We start from the raw sequence: 21,753 nt of genomic DNA, 5'->3' as shown, positions 1-21,753 counted from the left end.
CACTCTTTTAAAAGGCTCAAAGGGGGGTCCAGTTAAGCTTTGTAAAACTAAGGATAAATCCCATCTGGGAAAGGACAGACCCTGGACCGGTCTCTGTCTAGACAGGGCCCTAAAGAATCTGACTACCCACGGGTTGGCAGCCAAATGATCTTCCAAATAAACACTGAGGGCTGACACTTGACCCCTAAGGGTACTAATGGATAAGCCTTTATTTGCCCCACATTGTAAAAATTCCAAAACTGCGGAGGAGCTCCGTACTGGGAAAGAGCTCTCTGCGCACCACTTGTTGAAACGTAACCAGACCTTTTCATAGATCTGGCGAGTTTTTTTTCCTACTGTCCAGGAGGGTAGAAATTAGCCTCTCTGAAAACCCTTTATCTTTTAATAAACCCTCCTCAGTAGCCAGGCCGCTAACTTCCACTGGCGTACTCATGGGCAGAGGACTGGCCCCTGAGAGAGAAGATCGTCCCAAGGGGGCAAGAGTAAGGGAGGTTCTACCGCCAACTGCTTCAGTATTGAGAACCATGCTCTCTTGGGCCAATGCAGTGTCACCAGAATCAGAGATGTGTTTTCCATTTGAAACTTTCTCAGAACTGCTGGCAACAACGCTGGAGGTGGGAAGGCATAGCAAGTTCTGAAGTGCCAATTCTGGTTCAAAGCGTCCACACCTAAGGCTCCCTCTCCCCTTCTTAGGGAGAAAAAACAGGGTGTTTTTGCGTTGTTTCTGGACGCGAAAAGGTCCACCTCTGGAGGCCCCCCATCTCTTAATTATGAGATTGAAAACCTCCTGGTTGAGAACCCAGTTGCCCTCCCTCAGCCTCTTTCGGCTGAGAAAGTCTGCTACCACGTTTTTCTCTCCCCTCAGGAAAACTGCTGAGAGCGAAAGGGTGTAGGTCTCGGCCCAGCTCAGGATCTCTGTCGCTAAAGACAACAGAGCTCCGCTTCTCGTGCCACCCTGCTTGTGTAAACCCTTACAAACCCCTTTGACCTACAGGTAAGCCTAGATTAAGGCTTACCTGTAGGTCCAAGAAATATCTCCTAAACCTATATGGTTTAGGAGATATTTGCCTGAAAACGGGCACCGCTGTCTACGGCGCATGCGCCGTAGACAGCGGCTCGCAGGCGCACTGAGCGCGGCATTTCCAAGAATGGAGCTGCCGCGCGTGTCGACTCCTGTGCGCATGCGCGGGAGTGACATCATTGCGGCTTCGCCGAATGACAGCGGCGGAGCTGCGAGACGCCACCAACAAGATGGATGCGGCGGACTACAGGGGGCAGTGGCGACTTCGCTGGCTCCTGTGTCAGGTAAGTGACACATAATGGACTACTATGCGATGCATAGTAGTCCATTATGCTTTGCCTTTGCAGGGAATGAAAGAGGAAGTAAACTCATCAGGGTTTACTTCCTCTTTAAATAGGCCACTGCGGAGGAGTTGTCCGACCGCACCTGAATGTGGTGACCCAGGAGCTCTTTTTTGAAAAATCTGAGGGCTAGTCCCACTGCCCTTAATTCTTTCCAGTTGGACGATCGAGCCAACTCGCCGTCCTCCCAAGTGCCCTGGGCTAGAAGGGAACCCAAATGTGCCCCCCAGCCTTTTCCACTTGCGTCTGTGGTAACTACCTGAGAAACCGGGATGAGCCACTGACGCCCCTGCGACAGGTTCGTCACTTTCCTCCACCACCAGAGGGATCTCTTTACTTGGTGTGGAATATGTACTAGGGTGTCTAGAGCCTCCTGACTGTGGTCCCACACCCCTAGGACGAAGGTCTGTAGGGGATGAAAATGTAGCCCTGCCCACTGCACTGCTGGGAGGGTAGATGTAAGGAGACCCAATACTGACATCAGAACCCTTATGGAAACCAGCTGGTTGCTCTGAAGAGAGGCCACCGCTCTGTCCAGCTTTTGTACCTTCTCTCTTGGCAGAAAAACTCTCAACAGTGTTGAGTCCAACAGGAAACCTAGATAGGAGATCTGTTGTGAGGGTATCAGGCTGGACTTTTCCAAGTTCAGAAGCCACCCCAGGTCTGTAAGGACCCTTTTGGTTAGATCGAGATCCTTGACCAACTGTATTGGGGATGCTGCAAATAAAAGCAGGTCGTCCAGGTAGGCTATTATACATATCCCTTGGAGCCAAAGGCAGGCCATGGCTTCTGCCAGGACCTTGGTAAAAATGCGGGGTGAAGAGGATAGCCCGAATGGCAGGGCCTGAAACTGAAAGTGTACTGTTTCTCCCCCTAAATCTATGGCAAGGCGTAGAAACTTCTGCGAGGCCTCCGCTATAGGGATGTGTAAATACACGTCCCTTAGGTCCAGAGATACCATGAAACAGTTGCGGGGTAGAAGAGCCCTTACTGAAAAGATCGACTCCATGCGGAATCTTTTGTATGTCACTGAAGCGTTCAGGGGCTTTAAGTTCAGAATCAATCTGAACTTTCCTGCGGGTTTTTTTTACTACGAAGACATGAGAATAAAACCCCCTTCCCTCTTCTGCTTTTGGGACCCTGAGAATAACATCCTGATTCTCCAATTCCCTCAGAGCTTCCAGCAAGGCCTCGGCCTTTACCATGCACTTGGGTAGATGTGTGACAAGGAGCCTTTGAGGGGGTGGTCTTAAGAATTCCAAGAGGTATCCCCTTCTTATTACCCCTAAAATAAATTGATTGGGGGATATTGTCTCCCACTGTGGTAGAAAGGCCCCCAGTCTTCCTCCCACTGTAGCTGGAATGTCACTGGGTTTTACGGGGCTGGACAGGAGGGCGAAAAATCACCCCTCCTCTGCCCCTGCCTTTTTGGGGCCAGGTTTTCTTTTTCCCCTCTGGTTTAGGGGTTTCCCTACGCCCTTGCGGATGAAACCACTTTTTTGTTTGTACGGGGGTTTTCCATTTAAGAGGAAAGGATTTTTTCCTATCCGCTGTCCGGTCTAGAACAGTCTCTAGCCCTGGGCCAACAAGGAGGTCCCCCGTCAAATGTATCCCACACAGTTTTATCTTGGAGGCATTATCCCCTGGCCACGTTTTTAGCCAGAGGGCCCTTCTGGCCGAATTGGCTAGAGCCGCCGTTCTGCCAGACATACGGACGGACTCAGCAGAGGCATCTGCTATGTAAGCGATCCCTCGCAGCATAGTAGGGAAGGATGACAGAATGGTTTCCTTATCTGTGCCTGCCTCAATATGTTGTTGGATCTGTGAGAGCCAGTGCTCTAAATTGCGAGCCACAACCGTAACTGCCATTTCAGGCTTTAAATTGCCGATAGCCGAGCACCGTGTTTTCTTAAGCAGAGAGTCAATCCTTTTGTCCATGACATCTGCCAAGGCCCCCATGTCTTCAAACGCCAAATCTGTGTGTCTGGAGACCTGGGAGAAAGCGGCATCTAATTTGGGATTTTTATTCCAAAGGCAATGCCGGGTCCTCTGAAAATGGGAATCTTCTTTTGAGGGATCTAGATAAAAAGGGCTCTCAGGATCCTGCCACTCCTTTTTAACTGTTTCCATTAGAACTTCGTGCACTGGAAACACCCTTCTTTTTGGTTCCCCTAAACCCGAATACATTTGGTCATGAAGGGTTAGGGGCTTCTAATCCGCCTGGATACCGAGGGTTGTATAAATTGCTTTTAAGAGGTCTTCTACCTCATCAAGGGATAATTTATATCTGGAGGCTTTCCTGGACCCCCCGTCCTGGTCCTCCCCCTCTGAACCCTCCTGGGAATCAGAAGAGGAACTGTCTGGAAGTTCCCTTCCTGTCCCTGAAGGGCCTGCAACCTCTGTCCCCCCTGTAGTAGCAGGTTAGACCAGAGCAGAACTCTGTGCTAGAGGTGGGGTTGTATCCTGGGGAGCTGGACCCGTGGGAAGCTGAAATTTTTCAAAAAGGGATCTAAAAGAAGAGAAGGTGGACGAGAGCTCTTTGACTGAAGCTGCTAGTCCTGACTCCTGTTCAGATTCCCTTACGAGGGAATCTATACAGCCTTTGCACAACACTTTTGTCCAAGATTCCCCAAAAATGTCCCTACAGGAGGCACACTTCTTTTTAGAGCTATGCGTAGACTTATTTTTTTCCGTAGCTTTCTGAAATAAGTAAAAAAAAGGAAAAAACAGAAAAGAGACAAAGTCAATACAAAGCTCGGGATACAACCCTGGGAGTGCACTAGACCCTTTTTTTAAAAAGAAGGGATCTGAGCCTCCCCTCCCCCCCGGCCACCCAGGGGGTCTGCCCCCCCCCCCCATGAGAGAACCATACATTGGGGTGGGGGGATCCTAGATAGAGAGTACCCCTCCCCAGGGTGCTCTTACCTTAGGAATGCTGGAGATAGTGTCTGTTGGTTGAGCCTCAGCTTCCGACATGACTGCAGGTGGCTGCTTACTACAGAGTTTCACGCTGCCTGTGCGCGTTCCAAACTCATCTCCAGCTTGTGCCCGGCCCTCCTATCAGCTCCACGACCTGGAACCGGAAGTCGATCGTATTCGAGGTCAAGCCTTCGTTTCCGCCGGATACGACGTCGCCCGTCGTTCGGCCCGCTCGGTTCAAAGAAAAAAAGGGCGGACTGTACCCTTGTACAGGGAAATCTTTCGAACGGCTTGCCAGCTATGTCCCTGTAGACGCGATAGGAGTCCCCCACGACCTGAAGCCGCGCTCGACTAGGAAGGGGTGGCAATACCTGGTGAGGTAAGTAAACCGAACATCCAAATGGTTTTGAACCCAGCTTTCTCCCAACGAAGCCCCTGCTTCTTTCAACCGGGTTCTTGACTAAAAGAATGGCCACAGCCTCCCCGACTGATCGGCCTGGTCCCTGCAAAGTGTCTCCCCGCCGGAGGAAACACTAAATAACCGAGGTCCGGCAGGGGAAGTAAGAATTTATGGGCTGGCGCAGTGTTTCCAGAGGAAGAGGAGGAGTCTATCTCTCATAGTGGCTGTCCTGAAAGACGATTAGGGAAAATTACTAATTTGACAAATCAACATTGCAAGCAGATTAGACACCCACATTTTTGGTCAAAATTTGTATAACATTTCCTGAACTGAGTATTTAAAGCCTACAGTATAAGGTCCCCTTATGAGAGTCATCACCCCCCCAGCCCCCCCCATATGATGGGCCCTTGCTAAAAAATGAGGGGGGGGGGGGGATGTTTTGGACAGGTAACCCTCTCCACTTGATTGAGAGCTGAATGCCTAAATAACGTGTGATACTTTGTGAAGCCCCTCCTTACTTACACTATTGGCAGCCCACGGGACAGGTAAGAAGTGTCATAATAACAAAATGGAAGCACATTTTGACATTCTGCTATTACATAGCAAGAAAATTAATGTGTTAAAAAAAATAAAAATAGCATTTGAAAGTATTGAGGCAGGCCCTTACACTACATGCTTTGGTGAATTCGTCCATAAATGTGATCATGAAAAAGGTAGGTATAGTGTGTATTGGGTTTGGTCAAGTCATCAGATAGAGGATTGCTATCAGCTGAGCTAGCAGTTGGGGAGAGGGGGGTTACTAATTAGTTTGGCACAACCCCAAAAAAAAAAAAAAAAAAAAAAAAAAAAAAAAAGGTCACTTTGCATGAATTAAAGCACACACATCACATTTGTAGACATTTTAGGGGGAGTTTAGGGGAAAGCAATACTATGGAGCTGACAAAAAACATTGTTAAAGCGGGAGTCCGCCGTTTTTTTTATTTTTATTTTTTTAAGCCAGCAGCTACAAATACTGCAGCTGCTGACTTTTAAAATAATGACACTTACCCGCCCAGCGCGCCCGCGATGTCGGCACCCGAAGCCGATCTCTCGATAGTCTCTCCGGTGCTGCTGCCACCATCTTGGGTATGGGAATCAGGAAGTGGAGCCTTCCGGCTTCATTTCCCGGTTCCCTACTGCGCATGCGCGAGTCGCGCTGCGCAATAAGGATGGTCCCCGCTGTCTCTGGGATTCGTGTGTTTCCCAGCAGACAGCGGGGGACCTTAGGAAAGGGGCGTAGATTCTGCGGAAAGGGGCGTACCTTCTGCAGATATCTATGCCGGAAGTGGGTGCAGATACCTGTACTGTACAGGTACCTGCACCCCCCTCCCCCCTGAAAGGTGCCAATTGTGGCGCCGGAGGGGGGGGGGGTGGAGGGTTCCAATGAGCGGAAGCTCCACTTTAGGGTGGACCTCCGCTTTAAGTGACTAGACTATAGTTTTATGGGCCAAGAAGAGCATGGTGGGGAAGTTAGTGAGGCAAATATGCATGAGGACAAAGGGGCAGAGCATATTGCAATGATGGTAATTAGGGAATGAGGAAAGAAATGCAAGACATTAGCAATCATGAAATACATAGAATGTGATGTTTAAGGATAAAACTTAGCTTCATATAGTCCTTCTGCAGGACCTGAAAGATGGCAGAACAGGTCTCTGTAATAATGATCCCCAGAGCCTGGGGGGAGATGCCTGTAGAGAACTTGAGGTCCTGAAGACTTCTCCCTGTCACCAAGTAGCGCAACGTGGTGATGAGCCTCTGCTCCGGAATGATGGCTTGCCACATGCAGGTATCCTGCCTGCTGATATAAGGGGTCAGCAAAGCCAGCAGACGATGAAAAACGGGGTCCGTCATCCGGAGATAATTCCTGAAATGATCAGGATTATTCTCGCGGATCTCACGGAGCAAAGGCATGTGCGAGAACTGGTGACGCTGGCGCAACCAATTCTTGGTCCACAAACGCCTCCCCTCCCTGTTCATGGACCGGGCTTGTGTCAAAGTAAGAACCCAAACACGAAGCCCCTGCACAGCACAAACTGTACGACGAGTACGTAGAGGAAACATGTTTTGAAAACGGTCGGCTGGTCAGAACGGACACCAGAAAGCACCGATAAACAGCAAGGCCTGAAAGAACGACCTGAATAGCAGAAGCAAGCAGACAATAAAAAATGCTTTTCAAAGCGTACTATACCTAGATATAGTCCACAATGATCAACAAATACTTAATGACTGCATGCACTGATTATCAGATACGCAAAGACAAGCAGAAACCGAAGAGCAGTAGCGATCTGAATCACTAATGTGAAAAGCGCGAATCGTCTCTCCCTAAACTACTAACACGAGATCAGCAGAAGGAGCCCAAAGGGTGCCGGACGTGGTGCTGAACTTCCCTTTTCTGGTTCCGCCGTACACGGCTTATGTCACCGCGTTCTTGGCAACCGCTAAATCTGACAACTGGATCCGACCGTGTGTATGCAACAGTTTCGGACACAATCCGTCGGATTTGGTTGGCAGAATGTCCGACCGTGTGTACGGGGGCTTAGAGGTTCTGTAATAGATGGGTTAAGAACAACGCCATCTCTATTTTTAAATGTGCACAACAATGAATTTTTGAAAAAAATTAAAATAAAATCATAATAAAAAATCAAGTATATATGTCTATTTTTAAATGGGGAGGGAGTGGTGACCCATCCTGGGAAGGGCTTTAAACACTTTAGACAGTAAGGATTCTACACAATAGGAATTTTGTTCCCACTCTAATGTACTGAAATAAATAAATAAATGTATTGGCTAGACATTTGAATTCGTTTAATTTTAATTTCATTGCTCGGCACAAAAAAAAAAATAATAATAATAATAATATAGATGGAATTTGACTTTTACTCTTTACTGCAGAATCTGTAAGAGTATGGCTGGTTCTGGTTTACAAATCATCAACTATTTCCCCATCAAAAGAGGTACTAGACAGAGTTGCCCTTTTCCCCCCACTGTTTGCATTGTCTGTTGAACCACTCACCCACCAGACATTCCACATTAAAATATCAGATAGTAGATTACTCACCACAGGAACAGTAACAGGCTGTTTAGCCATTCCTCCATAGGTCACCATAGTACCACCATAACTAAAAGCCAACAACAAAACACAGTTACTCATTTCTACTACATCTGAAACAAAGTCCTGTGCAATTTAATGGCACTTTAATTTACACACATATCTTGTAACATATGTATAATTGGTAACACGAAAGGAAAGAACAAAAAGCATGATCAAAACTGGGGTCTATCATGTCATATATATATATATATATATATATATATATATATATATATATATATATATATATATATATATATATATATATATATATATATATATATATATATATATATATAAAATAAATAAAAAAGGAATAGGTTGTGCTTTGTAAATGGCAATACAGAAGCAGAACTGGTATCACAGATCCTATTTAGAGGCTGCTGGGAGCAAGAGGAACAGCTCCAGCTGTGGGTCCCAGCAGCAGCTTAGTAGAGCTACATACAGCTACTTAAGCTGGATACACACTACTGATTTTTTTTGTGCAATCATTCCTCTTCTTCCTTTTATAGCAATGTATTTTTTACTATGTAGATGGCTAAGCTATCTGTGACTCCCATAAGTCCCATGCGGTGGGGCCTGGTGGACAACAGCATCGCCTCACGCATTTTGCTTTTATTCTGCGTAACAACTGCACTTTCTCTTTGGACAGCCTATGCTAGGTTGGTTAATATCTTTATGTAACACTGTATGAAAATTGTATATGTACTTATCTATATCCATGTTTACAATTCTATGATGTGCATCATCTATAGCCTACATAAATAAATGTGTTGAACCTGTTTGTTAGCACCCCTGAGGAAGATACTATATCTCAAAATGAGTTAGATGTCTTCAGATGTCTTATTGGGGCTAGGTTTCAGCATTTCTGTCTGTACATTCTGTTGTCAACTATCAGTTGCCATGAATTTTGCATAATTTAATGTATGAGGTTTTAATGGATACAAATAAAAACAGAATCGTTAATATATGCCCTTTCTATATTGGCTTTCAGAAAATGTTGCTGCACATAGAGTCCCTACATCTAGAGCAGCCTTTCTCGACCTTCACAGAGGTACCCTTGAAATAGTTATCTGGTCTCAGGGAACCCCTGCTGAAAATTAGAAATCTACAACTCATGATAAATTAGTGTGATGGTCAGTGGGAAGAATGGTACTTACACTTGTGGTCATTGGGAAGAATTACCTCCTTACAGAGAGCTAAAAAGATCAGTGGTGTGAGTAGGAACCTCATCTGAGAGGCAGAAATTGCCCAATGCTGAAGGAACCCCTAGCAACCTTTGGAGGAACCCTAGGGTTTACACAGAACCCTTGTTGAAAATCACTGATCTAGAGGGTCATTTCTTACTGTTGTTTATCATTTAAGATGACTGCAGCCTCAAAAAGGTCCTATTATAGTATTTTTGAAAATACAGGTTGCCCGACTATCATGCTGGGACCTCTGGCTAACACTTTCTAACCCCCTCATATAAAGTCTGAATTAAGACATACAGTAATTACTTTTCTGTATACTTAGAGACCATTGTAACCATAAACTACACTTTTCAAGAGGTTAGTTATCATTAATGACTAACCTCTTGAAAAGTGTAGTTTATGGTTACAATAGTCTCTAAGTATACAGAAAAGTAATTACTGTATGTCTTAATCATGCATTAATCTCAAGAGTTTCCTTTTAGATAAGCAGTTGAACAAATTAGGATTAGGTTAGTAAATCATCTCATTAGCCAAGTTGATTAACATCACCCATCTGACACAGGTACAAAAGACTAGAACAGTTACAGCACTGCTGGCATAATTTACATACTACAGGGTCAGTGTGAATGATTCTATATTGGCAAAACAAAGCGCCCATTGTGGCGCAGGATTTGTGATCACGTGTCTTTTAGTTAGTATTGGTCACTTAACACCAATAGACAGGCATGGTGAAATTGTTCACTGTTGTGAGCCTTTTTCCATTTCATTTTTTTGCTTTCGACAAGATCCATCAAAACCCTAGGGGGTGATTTTCATAAATTGTCACTGCAAACTGAAATTAAATGGGTTATATTTTAAAAACTACATGTAAACTAGGGTTACATCGATACCAGCTTTTTAAGACAGAGTATGAGTACCGATACTTTTCTTCAAGTACTCACCAATACAGTTTTTAAATTATTTATTTATTTATTTATATATCTTAAACTTTTTTTGGTGGAGAGGGCCTTTATTGTTTAGGGTGGGGAGGGGGGGAGTGGGGCTTATTGTTTTGGGCTGAGAGGTGGGGTTATTCTTTTGGGGGGAGTGTAAGGGGGGTATTTGGGAACCCAGTCACTGCACTACAACACCCAGCAGACCTGCCCTCCCCCTCCAAGAAGTTCTGCAGCAGCAAAGCTTGGTTCAGAGCAGGACACACTACTCACCAGGCAGGCAGATTTGTCACCCCGCAGCCACCTGCAGAGGAGCCTAAGGAAAAAGCACATCGCTGGAGATTACAAAAAATGAAATCCGTGCGAGAGGGGGCAGGGCCGGAGCGGGTCCACTGCGAGGAAGGGAACTCCCCACTTACAGATGAAATGTCATTGGTTGTTAAGGACACGGCAGCCCCGCTCCTTAACAACTAATGACTGCCTGCATTCTTTTGTATACATTTCATCTGTCATCAGGGAAATCACGCTGACAGATGAAAGAGCCGAACCTGAAGGTATCAGTTTCAGGTATAGGTACATTTGCACGAGTGCAAATGCTTAGTATCGGGGCAACCCTAATGTAAACTTGGCCTTGTAAACTTGTAGTCTCTTATTTACAATTTTCTTTTTGCAAAAAGCCACAATAAAAAAAAAAAAAACCCACATCATTACAAAAATATTTGTTATGACCATTTTTATAGTTTTATCTCTCGGTAAGCAAGTAAGAATTGTTAAAGTCATGTTGTATTTGTGCGCAAAATAGAGTGTACAAATAGAAAGGCTGCATCTCCCTAATGGGGGCACAGACAGAATGAAAAAGCCAACAGGGGCTCTAATCCCTCTCCACTCCATCCAAAGAGAAAAAAAAATAAAAAAATAAAAAAGTTAAGTTAAGCAAAAAGGTAAAGATGATTAATGCTACCTAAAGTGAAAATAGGAGGCTAAACCCTGTAATAAAAGCGTTAGGGCTACTTACTCTAAATGACGCAGCATTTCAGTTGTGCTTTTCCCACCAACACAGTTCAATGCTAATCGTGGGCGGGGGCAAGTCTGCAAAAGATATAATAACGGCATCACAGACATGGAATCAACAATATGTATGTATAATGGACAGGATTATGCATGTATAATGGTCTTACCTTAAATAAATCCTTCATCTCTGGCTTGCGCAGTTGTTCCTCTGTGATTACATGATCAGCTCCCAAATCATGAAGTCTCTGCACCAGGCTCTTAAGCTCAGGCCTGCAAAAAAAAAAAAAAAATTTGACAAATCTCTCAGAAGGCTTTTTAATTCTCTACGATAGCAGAGAATATGGTGAGCAGAATCCAACAGTTCTAGTAGTGCTTTCTTCCTGTGACTACACCGAGCTAAAAATTTAATACAGCTAATAATAAGATTTGTCAAAAGAATACCCTTTTCTATCAAAACAACCTTTACATTTTTTTGTGGATACTCCCATGGAGATTCCCAGTTTCAAAAATGTCAGATTTTGATGCTGATGGGGGTCATATGCTGCATATAGAAGTATCTTGATCAGGCTATACCGCAGCAGTATTATTTTCTAAACATCATTAATCTAGAAGGCTCAAATAGTTTCTCATTGGTAACCATGATTGATGAACCATTTGTTTAATAAAGATACAGCAATGAAAAAAGGCTGTTTGTATTGATTGCCAAGTAAGATTTGCACTACTGTGACTTTTTTGGATTGATGATTGAGTGACACCTAAAACATAATCTAATCCTAAACTAAAAAGTACAAAGGACACATTATCTGGCCTATTTTATAAAACAAACTGAGAAAAGCACTGCCTCAGGAAAACTTTCAGATGCCAACTAGATTCAAGCAGGGCAAAGGCACCCAACTCAAGGATTCTGCTGGCAATGGAACTGATGGAACAGAGGAGGTTATTTACGAAATGCGAATCCACTTTGCACTACAAGTGCACTTGGAAGTGCAGGCACTGTAGATCTGAGGGGGACATGCAAGGAAAATAAAAAACAGCAATTTAGCTTGCACATGACTGGATGATAAAATCAGCAGAGCTTCCCCTCATTTAAGATCTACCCCACACATTTACAGCTACTGCACTTCCAAGTGCACTTTCAACTGCATTGCAGTTCACTTGTAGTGCAAAGTGGATTTGCCTTTGGTAAATAACCCCCAAAGACTATTTTCACTGTACTGTCCAGCAGTGTTCTGCACTGTGCAGGACCAAAGCTGTCAAACTGACAGCCTAGTCCTGTAGTTTACATATGGAAAGCCAGGTTCTAGTGTAATCAGTGGAGATCTGTTGTCTGACAGCCACTACTGATACACAGAGCAGTGCACAACTGCCAGTGCTCTGACAAATACATTGGGAGAACAACTATTTTCCTCTGTAATCTGCAGTGCTGAACTGTCAGTTTGACAGCCACTTCGACTTTCTCTTTCCCTGGCAACACTTGTACAATTTTCTTTTTTTAAACCAATTTGCGGCATTTCATTGTTCCAGAAACATACATTTTTAAAAAGGGACTAATCACAGAATAAAATTTGCACTTTTTGATGAGTTAGACACTATTTTAGGATTCCAGAAGCAAGAATGAATTTAGGTTAAAATAATGACGTTTTAACATGTTGATCATGACTAAAACACACTTTAACCGCATCACAACATCTTCCTCATATCTTGTTCTGTTGTCCTTGGACCAAAATATATTGACTCTAGGGGCAGTGGCTGTCATTTCTGTCCACTATATACTGGATGTGGATGTGAAAGTTATATCTGACTCAGCTTGGAGAAATGGGGGGGGGGGGTTCTTATTTTTGTCCTTTGGTACTAGAGAGTCTTTCGGTTTTCTTCCTCAACTATAATCTTGCAATGCTGATTGGTTATAAGTTGCTCAAGACAGGCAAGTCCTATTTAATAAAACTAACTGAATATCCATAAGCTCGAATGTTGCAGTCATTAATGCCTAAGAGGAGGGATGCATAGCTGAATTATATACAGTATACAACTTCTGTATGTAATGCAGTGTGAAAAGACGGACATTTTATTTCAATTCAATGGGAACAGTCCTACATTACATAATATATAGGTGTACATACCTATCTCTTACTATGTTAATGGTGGTGATGCCCAAAGATGCTGCAATCTGTATAACAGCCTGACCAACACCACTATTGCTGGCATTCTGTATAACTGAATCACCTGTGAAAAAGAAGGAAGTACAAATATGAGGTACACTTTGTGAAGTGTTTTTTCCCCCCCATCTGTGATAGCACTGTTTCTCAATACCTACCTGGTCGCAGAGTCTCAAAATCAGACAGCAGTCTGTATGCAGTACAGGGGTTAACGCTCAGAGTCGCTGCTATTTCTATGGATATGTCACTTGGGACTCGTACTAGTGCTGTCTCACTGAAAACACCTTCTGAACGCCATGTGCCTGGAGAACAATATTTGTGCAATATAGTCATCACAGTAGAAAAAAAAAAAAAAAAAAACCCAAATGTTACCCCCTTTTTTTTTGCAAAATAACACAGTACGTTATATCTAAGGAATGCTTAAGCAAAGACAGAGGGGTGGGGAGAAAAAAAAATGAACGAAAAAACAAAACACCCACCCTGTGAGGCCCTAAGATATGCTCAAAGTGCATAGTTTTCATTGTTCATTGTCTACTTCCAACTGAAAAAACACAGATATGACATTAAAGTGTAACTAAAAACAAAACCTTTTTTGGGATAGCGTGGAGATGGATTAGAGCAGTGGTTCTCAACCTCAGTCCTCAAGTACCCCCAAGGGGCCAAGTTTTGGGAAATTCCCTTAGATAAAATAGCTCTTAATACCAAGTCATTGATATGGATTTAAATCAGCAATGCAAAGGAAAGCATGGCCCATTGGGGGCAATTGATAACTGAGGTGGAGAACCACCAGATTAGAGCACCTATTAGGTTTTTATTGCTGTCTGTATCCCTGTCAAGGAAATTCGCCCTCTATTTCTCCTATACCATTATCATTAAAAGTAAAGGAAAATCCCAATTTTTGGGTTGTCCCCAGAAAAGGGGGAAATCTTACAATGGGGACACTAGTTCTGGTGGCCTGGAGGTGACCTTCAAGGAATTCCCTTAATTTGCAAGCGTTTCCTCTCACTCCTTGTTTGGCGATGGAACGGGAAGTGAATGGAAATCTCCGCATTAGGAAAGAGATAGATAGAGACACACACACACACACACACTTTAAAAGGTGTCTGTAAACCCCGTCACACCACTTTTACCTACAGGTAAGCTTATAACAAGACTTACTTGTAGATACCCAGTATATGTGCTGCTGACGTCATCGGCACCTGCACACTAAAGAAACGCCGTTGGTGCAGTTTCTTCAAGAGTTGTGCTGTGACCGTTAGCTCCCGCACGCATGCGTGGGAGTGACACTGTGATTAGCCAGAGCCACAAACCCAGAAGTAACTCCGGTGGAAGATGTCTGCACTGTACTCAGAGGGCCGACACTAATCCAGGGCATCATTCTAAGGTAAGCATTTCATAATCGGCTAGTATGCAATGCACACTAGCTCATCATGCCTTTGTTGTGTCTCCCCCCCCCCCAAGGTTTACAACCTCTATAAACCTCACTCCATGTTTTAGTGAGCTTTAATTAGTTTGTTTGGACCAAGCTGGTCCAAAACGAACCCTTCCTTCACTAAGGCATGAAGCAGCTGTCAGCGCTTTATGTAGCTTCAGCTACATACAGTATACAGCGCTGTGTTCCAGCAGAAGAAGGTGGAATTCCCATCCTGCTCCCAAACTAAATTAAGCCAGCTAAGTGCTGCTAAGCCACTCACAGGAAGTTTTTTTATTTCCTGAAAGAATACAAAAGCTTTCTCTGATGCGTGGCTAAAGTCATGATCTTTTGTCTCACAAAATACAAAGCTTCCTGTGAATATTTGAGCAGCACTCAACCAAACGTGATTTTGTTTTGGGAGCTGGAAGTCCACACTTGCTGCCAGAGTATAGCTCCATATGGTATGTGTAGCTGAAGTTACATACAATTTATACATTGCCGACAGCTGCTGCAGGTGTTCGTGAAACAAATAGTTTGTTTGGGCCAGCGTGGTCCTAACAAACTAGTCAGAGTTCACTACAACATGGAATTAGGTTCTAAACTTTCAGTGTAGCAAGTGTCCTAATCTCTTCTGCTAAAAATAATAATATTCTGTTAAAATGCAGGAAAAATAAATAAATAATAATGGATGCTTTCTTACCTAATCCAGCATCCACTGGAATGACCCAATCTCCAGGCCTCAATGAAGACACATGATGTCCAACCTCTGCCACCACACCTACTCCTTCATTTCCCCCTACAGCTGGTAACTGGGGCAGCAAAGCATAAGTTCCTGGGAAAACATGTTATTGCACAATGTTATCACTTAGAAGGTTCACGACCACGAAGGCCTAAAGTGGTCATCCTTTTTACCAACTTCAAATACAACCTGCAAATAGACCCTTAAAGTGGTTGTAAATGTCAGACATGAAATATGAACAAAGCATATCCCTCTGTAGCAGGGTTCTCCACACTTTCTATGCAAAGGGCCAGTTTACTATCCTTCAGACCTTAGTAGAAAATGTCCTGGTGTTGGTACCAATGCCTCAGCATTGGTGTCCTTGAGAGGAATAGTGCCCCATTGGTAATGTCAGCAGGAGGAATTGTGCCCCAAGGGATAAAGGCAAGCAAAGGGCAGCAGTTTGGAGACTACTGCTTTATAGTGTGTAACTGTCTCAATCCAGAGCACCAAGCGTCATTTCTGTTTGCTGCTCTGTTCCTTTGCTATCTGCATGAATCTCTTTTGATAAGTTTTCCTGACACCAAGAGAAAAATGGTGACAGCAGACATCGTGAGCATATTGACAGCCTCAGCTCTGTTCCTGTGTGATGGGGGTGTGTCCTCCCTCCAAACAGCTCTCTTCTCCCTGAGCTATCGGCTCCCCATCCCCTTTTTTTCTGAACTCAGACAAGCTTTATATATTCTGGGACTTTGAATGGCTCTAGAGAAAAGAAGACTGCAGATAAACCGGTACTACTTATGTAGGTGGATTTGCTTCATCTCTATCACCTGAGGCCAGTCATTTCACTGGGTCTATGTAAGGCTTTAAACTACTTTAAAAACTCTGCATATCAAGCCTAAATCATGTGTATAGAGAATAAGTTCACCCAAAAGTGATGGAGCTCGTTGAACTGTAGCAGTCCCTGGCTTTATACAGTATATGCCCTGGACACTCCAACACCAAAATCTCTCTGCTATAATTACCCTTCCTTTTGAAGTTAATAATGATAATAAATATTATTACTATTAAGAATAAGCTTGGGGCATCCTTACAATGTCCAAAGCAGATGTGCAGGCCGAGAATATGAAAAAGCAGAGATCTCAACAGACTTCCACGTGTTTCAAAGCTCAACTTCAGACACAGATTAAATTTGTATATGGGGCTGTTTTACTGGCCATGGATGTGTATTTGTTTCTCTAGTATTAAGATTGTCTCCATGCTGCCACACATCACAACCCTGTTTGGCAGGACAGGTGACTTAATTATTCACTATTGCAGTTGTTACACTTAAGCCTGGTACACACTACAGGTTTTTTTTTTTTTCGTACAAAAAAAAAAATAAAAATAAAAAAACTGTCAACTCTGACTGGAACCGCTGTACTAACCATGCAAGATTAGTCCAGCAATCTTTCCTGTTGAGCTATTGTGTTCTTGCCAGAAAACTCCAATCGGCACTCTCTGCCATTGGCCGAGAGGGCTGATCAAGAGTCAGCTGCCGGTTTTCCAGCATAGAAATGGGCAGAACATCAGACAGTATTTTTTGTACTGGCAAATTTCTCCTGACATTCTGCCCGTGTATATGGGGCTTCAGAGGTCTTGTCCCTCTCCAGCCTGTGACAAGACAATGAATGAAAAATCAGCAGGTTAATGAGCTCATCTAGCTGTTACATCTGTCTTTGTCACTACGTTCTCTCCTCCTATTCATATGCTCCTTTTCTGTCAGTCTGAGCTCTGCTGTATAGTGGACTGCTGACACGTGTCAATTTTAGACATGTACGCTGCTTGCAAATTAAAAATACATGACGTATTAATAAATACAGACTTGAATTAATTGCTTTCTAGATTTGCCTGGAATTCAACTTTAACTCCCCGGCATCTATCAAAACTGGAAATATCGTTTTTTTGGGTGGAATGATCAAAAAAAAAAAAAAAAGAATAAAAAAAAAAGGGTAACATTTGCATATGGTGGACTTTGCACATTTTTAGCTTAGTTGTATTTGTATGCTCAGATTTCACACTTGCTACACAAGATATCTTACCTTGAATCATGTTTATGTCAGAAGGATTTATGGGGGCAGCCAGCATTTTAACTGCCACTTCATAGTCTGCTGGTGAAGTAACTTCTAGTTTCTGCAAACTAAATTTGAACATAATAAAATTAGTGTTATTTACTTACTGAATAATCCCCATTTTTGTAAAAATATAAAGAGCATAGATGTATTAAAAAAAAAAAAAAAAAAAAAAATTTATTTTATATATATATATATATATATATATATATATATATATATATATATATATATATATATATATATATATATATATATATATATATATATATATATATATATATATATATATATATATATATATATATTGTAAGGGATCTTCCCGGGGTAGGGTGTGTTTGGACACAGTTCACAGCAGACTTCGAATTTGATAAAGCAGATCTTGGCGTTTATTCGTGGTACAAACAGTCCAGCAAACAAAATATACAGCAACACCGTGCTTTCTAAGTACAACAAAAATAAAAGTCCTAGCCCGGCTGGGCGCTTACTAACAGGTTCTGCTCACCTATCTGACACTTACAAACACAGCGTCTTTCGCCTGGATATCGCAGGGTGAGTTTTAGCTCCAGCAGTGGCTGTGCTTGCAGCTTCCTTCAACACACAGATTGTTCATTCCCTGGCTGAGAAGCAATCACCTGCAGACTCTGCAGAGCCTTTAGCTTCCCAGGCTAATTAGGATCAAAGCTCACCTGATCCCAAACCCAGAACTGGATCGGGGGATGTGGAATGACAGGTCCCTCTACCAAACCTACCTGCCATTCCATATAAACCCAGGCCCGGCAAAATTTAAATAACAACTCAGCAGCATATCGCTGCTGAGAAACTGATCCATCCTGGATTTACCATCTCACACTGTGTAGCAACCTAGGTGAGATGTACACCCCCTCAACCACTTCTCCAGTGACATGTCTACAATATATATATATATATATATATATATATATATATATATATATATATATATATATATATATATATATATATATATATATATATATATATATATATATATATATATATATATATATATATATAAAAAATAAATACCCACACAAACTACAGCAGCTGATTAGAATTCTGTTTGAAGTCATATTAAACAAATTGAGAAATTATTAACTACTATGTTTTTCTGCTTTCTACACTTTTTTGTCATTTATGACATCTATTCGCATACTTTGTTTCCTTTGGACTATTGCACTTCATACATCCTCATTTTTCTTTACTGAATTAACTTGATTACTGTTGTTTTCTTATAATAGCCATTGGTTAACAAACTTTTTGGTCTTTTCAGCTCACAGAAAGTGACAAGGTTATTGCTGGCAAGATCAAAGGGTGCTTTGCATTTGATGAACCCCCCCCCCCCCCAAAAAAAAATAAAAAAAATAAAGAAGCAGTCAAAAAATATACTTTTTTTTTTTAAATAAATAAAGAAGCACAAAACCTGGAAGTTGATTCAGACCACAGATATCCATGCAAAACTAAGGCATAGCTGTTAAACTCCTTCCCAAAGTATTTTCCAAGGGCAATGGATCAGAACCAGCCTAACTGCATACATCTATACAATAAGTAAGAAGGGACGTACTGCAAGAATGTAGAGGGGTAACCGCTTTCCCTTTTATAGAAAGGCCTTCCCCAGGAGAACAGTCATGGTAGGCTGCAGAAACATCAAACCACGGTCAGACTGAAGCCTCATGCCTGGTTTCTCCACTACTGTTATTAGCAGTACCATCTCACCCATGTAGAACTAGTGTACATAGACATTTGCATTTTGCTTTAACATTTTTATCAGTTTGAATTGGCTCTGACAGAGTCTTGTTTTAGTGCTTGTGTGGCTTTGATTTTGCACTTGGGCGTATGTCCCAATAGGAAATGCATATTATTAGTCTCAAAGTAATTACAGGCGGATCTAAAACAGCTTTTACACACATTTCTGTGTCTACATTCCTTGAATCTTAGCTGAACTCCAGGTATGATACATTTTGCATATCTACATTGGGCCAGCTTACCCTATGAGAGTATGCATATATGATAAATTGGCCTCTGTGGAAGCTGTAGATCATTATATTGGCCTGAGCTACTACAGTGATGACCCCACTACTCAGAGGGTCACTCACTTAGCACGGCTGCCATTCAGAGAATGCCTTGCATTTTTCTCAATGAAGCGAATCATTCTCTAATTGGACAAGATGGAATGGAGGGGCAGCTGGAATTCATGCTGGAATTCAGCTTAAAATCGGTAGTAAACCACGGTTTTGAAAAAAAAAAAAAATAAATAAAATAAAATAAAAAACACACATCCGCAAAGCAATGGCATAATGTGTTAGTATGCATTACACCATGGAACTAAGCCCTACAGCGCTGTGCCGTCACCACTGAGAGCGCTGACATCTTTCGCCAGTCTTTCTTCTGGGTCCACGCACTCAGACTATGTGACTGGCCAAAGCCGCAACAACAATCACTGCGACGGGCATGCACACGGGAGGCCTCGATTCCGGCACGAAGCTCTAAAAATGTGCGGAAATGTATGCTGGACCCCCAGAGCACATGCGCCGGTGACTTAACCGGCTGCATCCAGGATGAATACCTCGTAAATGGTGCACATTTAGGAGATATTCATTTTACCTACAGGCAAGCCTTATTACAGGCTTACCTGTAGGTAAAAATGACCAAGCAAGGTTTACTACAGCTTTAAGGCCTCATGCACACTGGACGTTTTTTTACAGCTGCTGTTTTTGGCTTCACATTTTTTTTTTCTGCAGCCAGTAAAACTCCCCAGCAAGTTATCCTATGTGTCCATACACACATAAGCTTTTAGCAGCGATTTTTCAGCACGGGCTTTTTCTGGCTGAAACACCCCCCCCAGAACTAGTGGGTTTGAAGAGGAGTTTTTCAGCTTTAATTTTGAAGTGCGGCTATTCATCATTTATGAGTGTTTTTGAGCCATAAGCTTTTGTGGGATTATACAGTATCTTACAAAAGTGAGCACACCCCTCACATTTTTGTAAATATTTTATTATATCTGTTCATGTGATGACACTGAAGAAATTAAACTTGGGTACAATGTAAAAGTAGTGAGTGTACAGCTTGTATAACAGTGTAAATTTACTGTCCCCTCAAAATAAGGCAACACACAGCCATTAACATCTAAATCACTGGCAACAAAAGTAAGTACACCCCTAAGTGAAAATATCCAACTTGGGGAAAATTAGCCATTTTTCCCTCCCGGTGTCATGTGACTTGTTAGTGTTATTGGGTCTCAGGTGTGAATGGGAAGCAGGTTTGTTAAATTTGGTGTTATCGCTCTCACTCTCTCATACTGGTCACTTGAAGTTCACCCTGAAACTGAGCTGCAGCACAGTGGCCAAGATCATACAGCAGTTTAACAGGACAGGTTCCACTCAGAACAGGCCTTGCCATGGTCGACCAAAGAAGTTTAGTGCAAGTGCTCAGCGTCATATCCAGAGGTTGTCTTTGGGAAATAGACCTATGAGTGCTGCCAGCATTGCTGCAGAGGTTGAAGGGGTCAGCTTGTTAATGCCCAGACCATACGCTGCATCAAATTGGTCTGCATGGCTGTCATCCCAGAAGGAAGCCTCTTCTAAAGATGATGCACAAGGAAGCCCGCAAACAGTTTGCTGAAGACAAGCAGACTAAGAACATGGATTACTGGAATCATGTCCTGTTGCCTGATGAGACCAAGATAAACAAGCGTGTCTTTCCTACAGTCAAGCATGGTGGTGGGGGTGTCCTGGTCTGGGGCTGTATGACTGCTGCTGGCAATGGGGAGCTACAGTTCATTGAGGGAACCATGAAAGCCAACATGTACTGTGACATACTGAAGCAGAGCATGATCCCCTCCCTTTGGAGACTGAGCCGCAGGGCAGTATTCCAACATGATATAGACCCCAAACACACTTCCAAGACAACCACTGCCTTACTAAAGAAGCCGAGGGTAAAGGTGATGGAGTGGCCAAGCATGTCTCCAGACCTAAACCCTATTGAGCATCTGTGGGGCATCCTCAAACAGGAAGTGGAGGAGCGCAAGGTCTCTAACATCCACAAGATCTGTGATGTCATCATGGAGGAGTGGAAGAGGACTCCAGTGGCAACCTGTGAAGCTCTGGTGAACTCTATGCCAAAGAGGGTTAAGGCAGTGCTGGAAAATAATGTTGGCCACACAAATTGACACTTTGGGCCCAATCTGGACATTTTCACTTAGGGGGACTCACTTTTGTTGGCAGCGGTTTACACATTAATGACTGTGTGTTGAGTTATTTTGAGGGGACAGCAAGCTACAGCTTTCTACAGCTGACACTACTGGCATTTTTATAACGTCCATTGTGAATGAGGCCTTAACCACTTGAGACCTGCACTACGTCTATTGACGTCATGGGGTTTCGCTGGTTA

At 42.9% G+C, this 21,753-nt stretch overlaps 1 protein-coding gene across 4 annotated transcripts in view; it reads right to left on the bottom strand.

Annotated features, from left to right (window-relative positions):
- The window catches only part of MECR (mitochondrial trans-2-enoyl-CoA reductase), a 54,743-nt gene that overhangs the window by 13,120 nt on the left and 19,870 nt on the right, over positions 1-21,753 (bottom strand). For all 4 annotated transcript variants that reach the window (XM_077481762.1, XM_077481763.1, XM_077481764.1 and 1 more), the window contains exons 2-8: positions 17,317-17,414; positions 15,218-15,349; positions 13,262-13,405; positions 13,068-13,170; positions 11,115-11,217; positions 10,952-11,025; positions 7,779-7,839 (exon numbers count right to left, since the gene is read on the bottom strand). In XM_077481762.1, coding sequence (XP_077337888.1) covers positions 7,779-7,839; positions 10,952-11,025; positions 11,115-11,217; positions 13,068-13,170; positions 13,262-13,405; positions 15,218-15,349; positions 17,317-17,414 — 715 coding nt within the window. The remainder of the gene's footprint in view (positions 1-7,778; positions 7,840-10,951; positions 11,026-11,114; positions 11,218-13,067; positions 13,171-13,261; positions 13,406-15,217; positions 15,350-17,316; positions 17,415-21,753) is intronic.

The sequence above is a fragment of the Lithobates pipiens genome, unplaced genomic scaffold (genome assembly GCF_037356315.1).
Source record: "Lithobates pipiens isolate NorthernLeopardFrog02 unplaced genomic scaffold, aLitPip1_a1.2 Scaffold_16, whole genome shotgun sequence".
Lineage (NCBI taxonomy): Eukaryota > Metazoa > Chordata > Amphibia > Anura > Ranidae > Lithobates > Lithobates pipiens.
The sequence above is the reverse complement of the archived record's forward strand: the minus strand, read 5'-3'. Positions and strand labels throughout refer to the sequence as shown.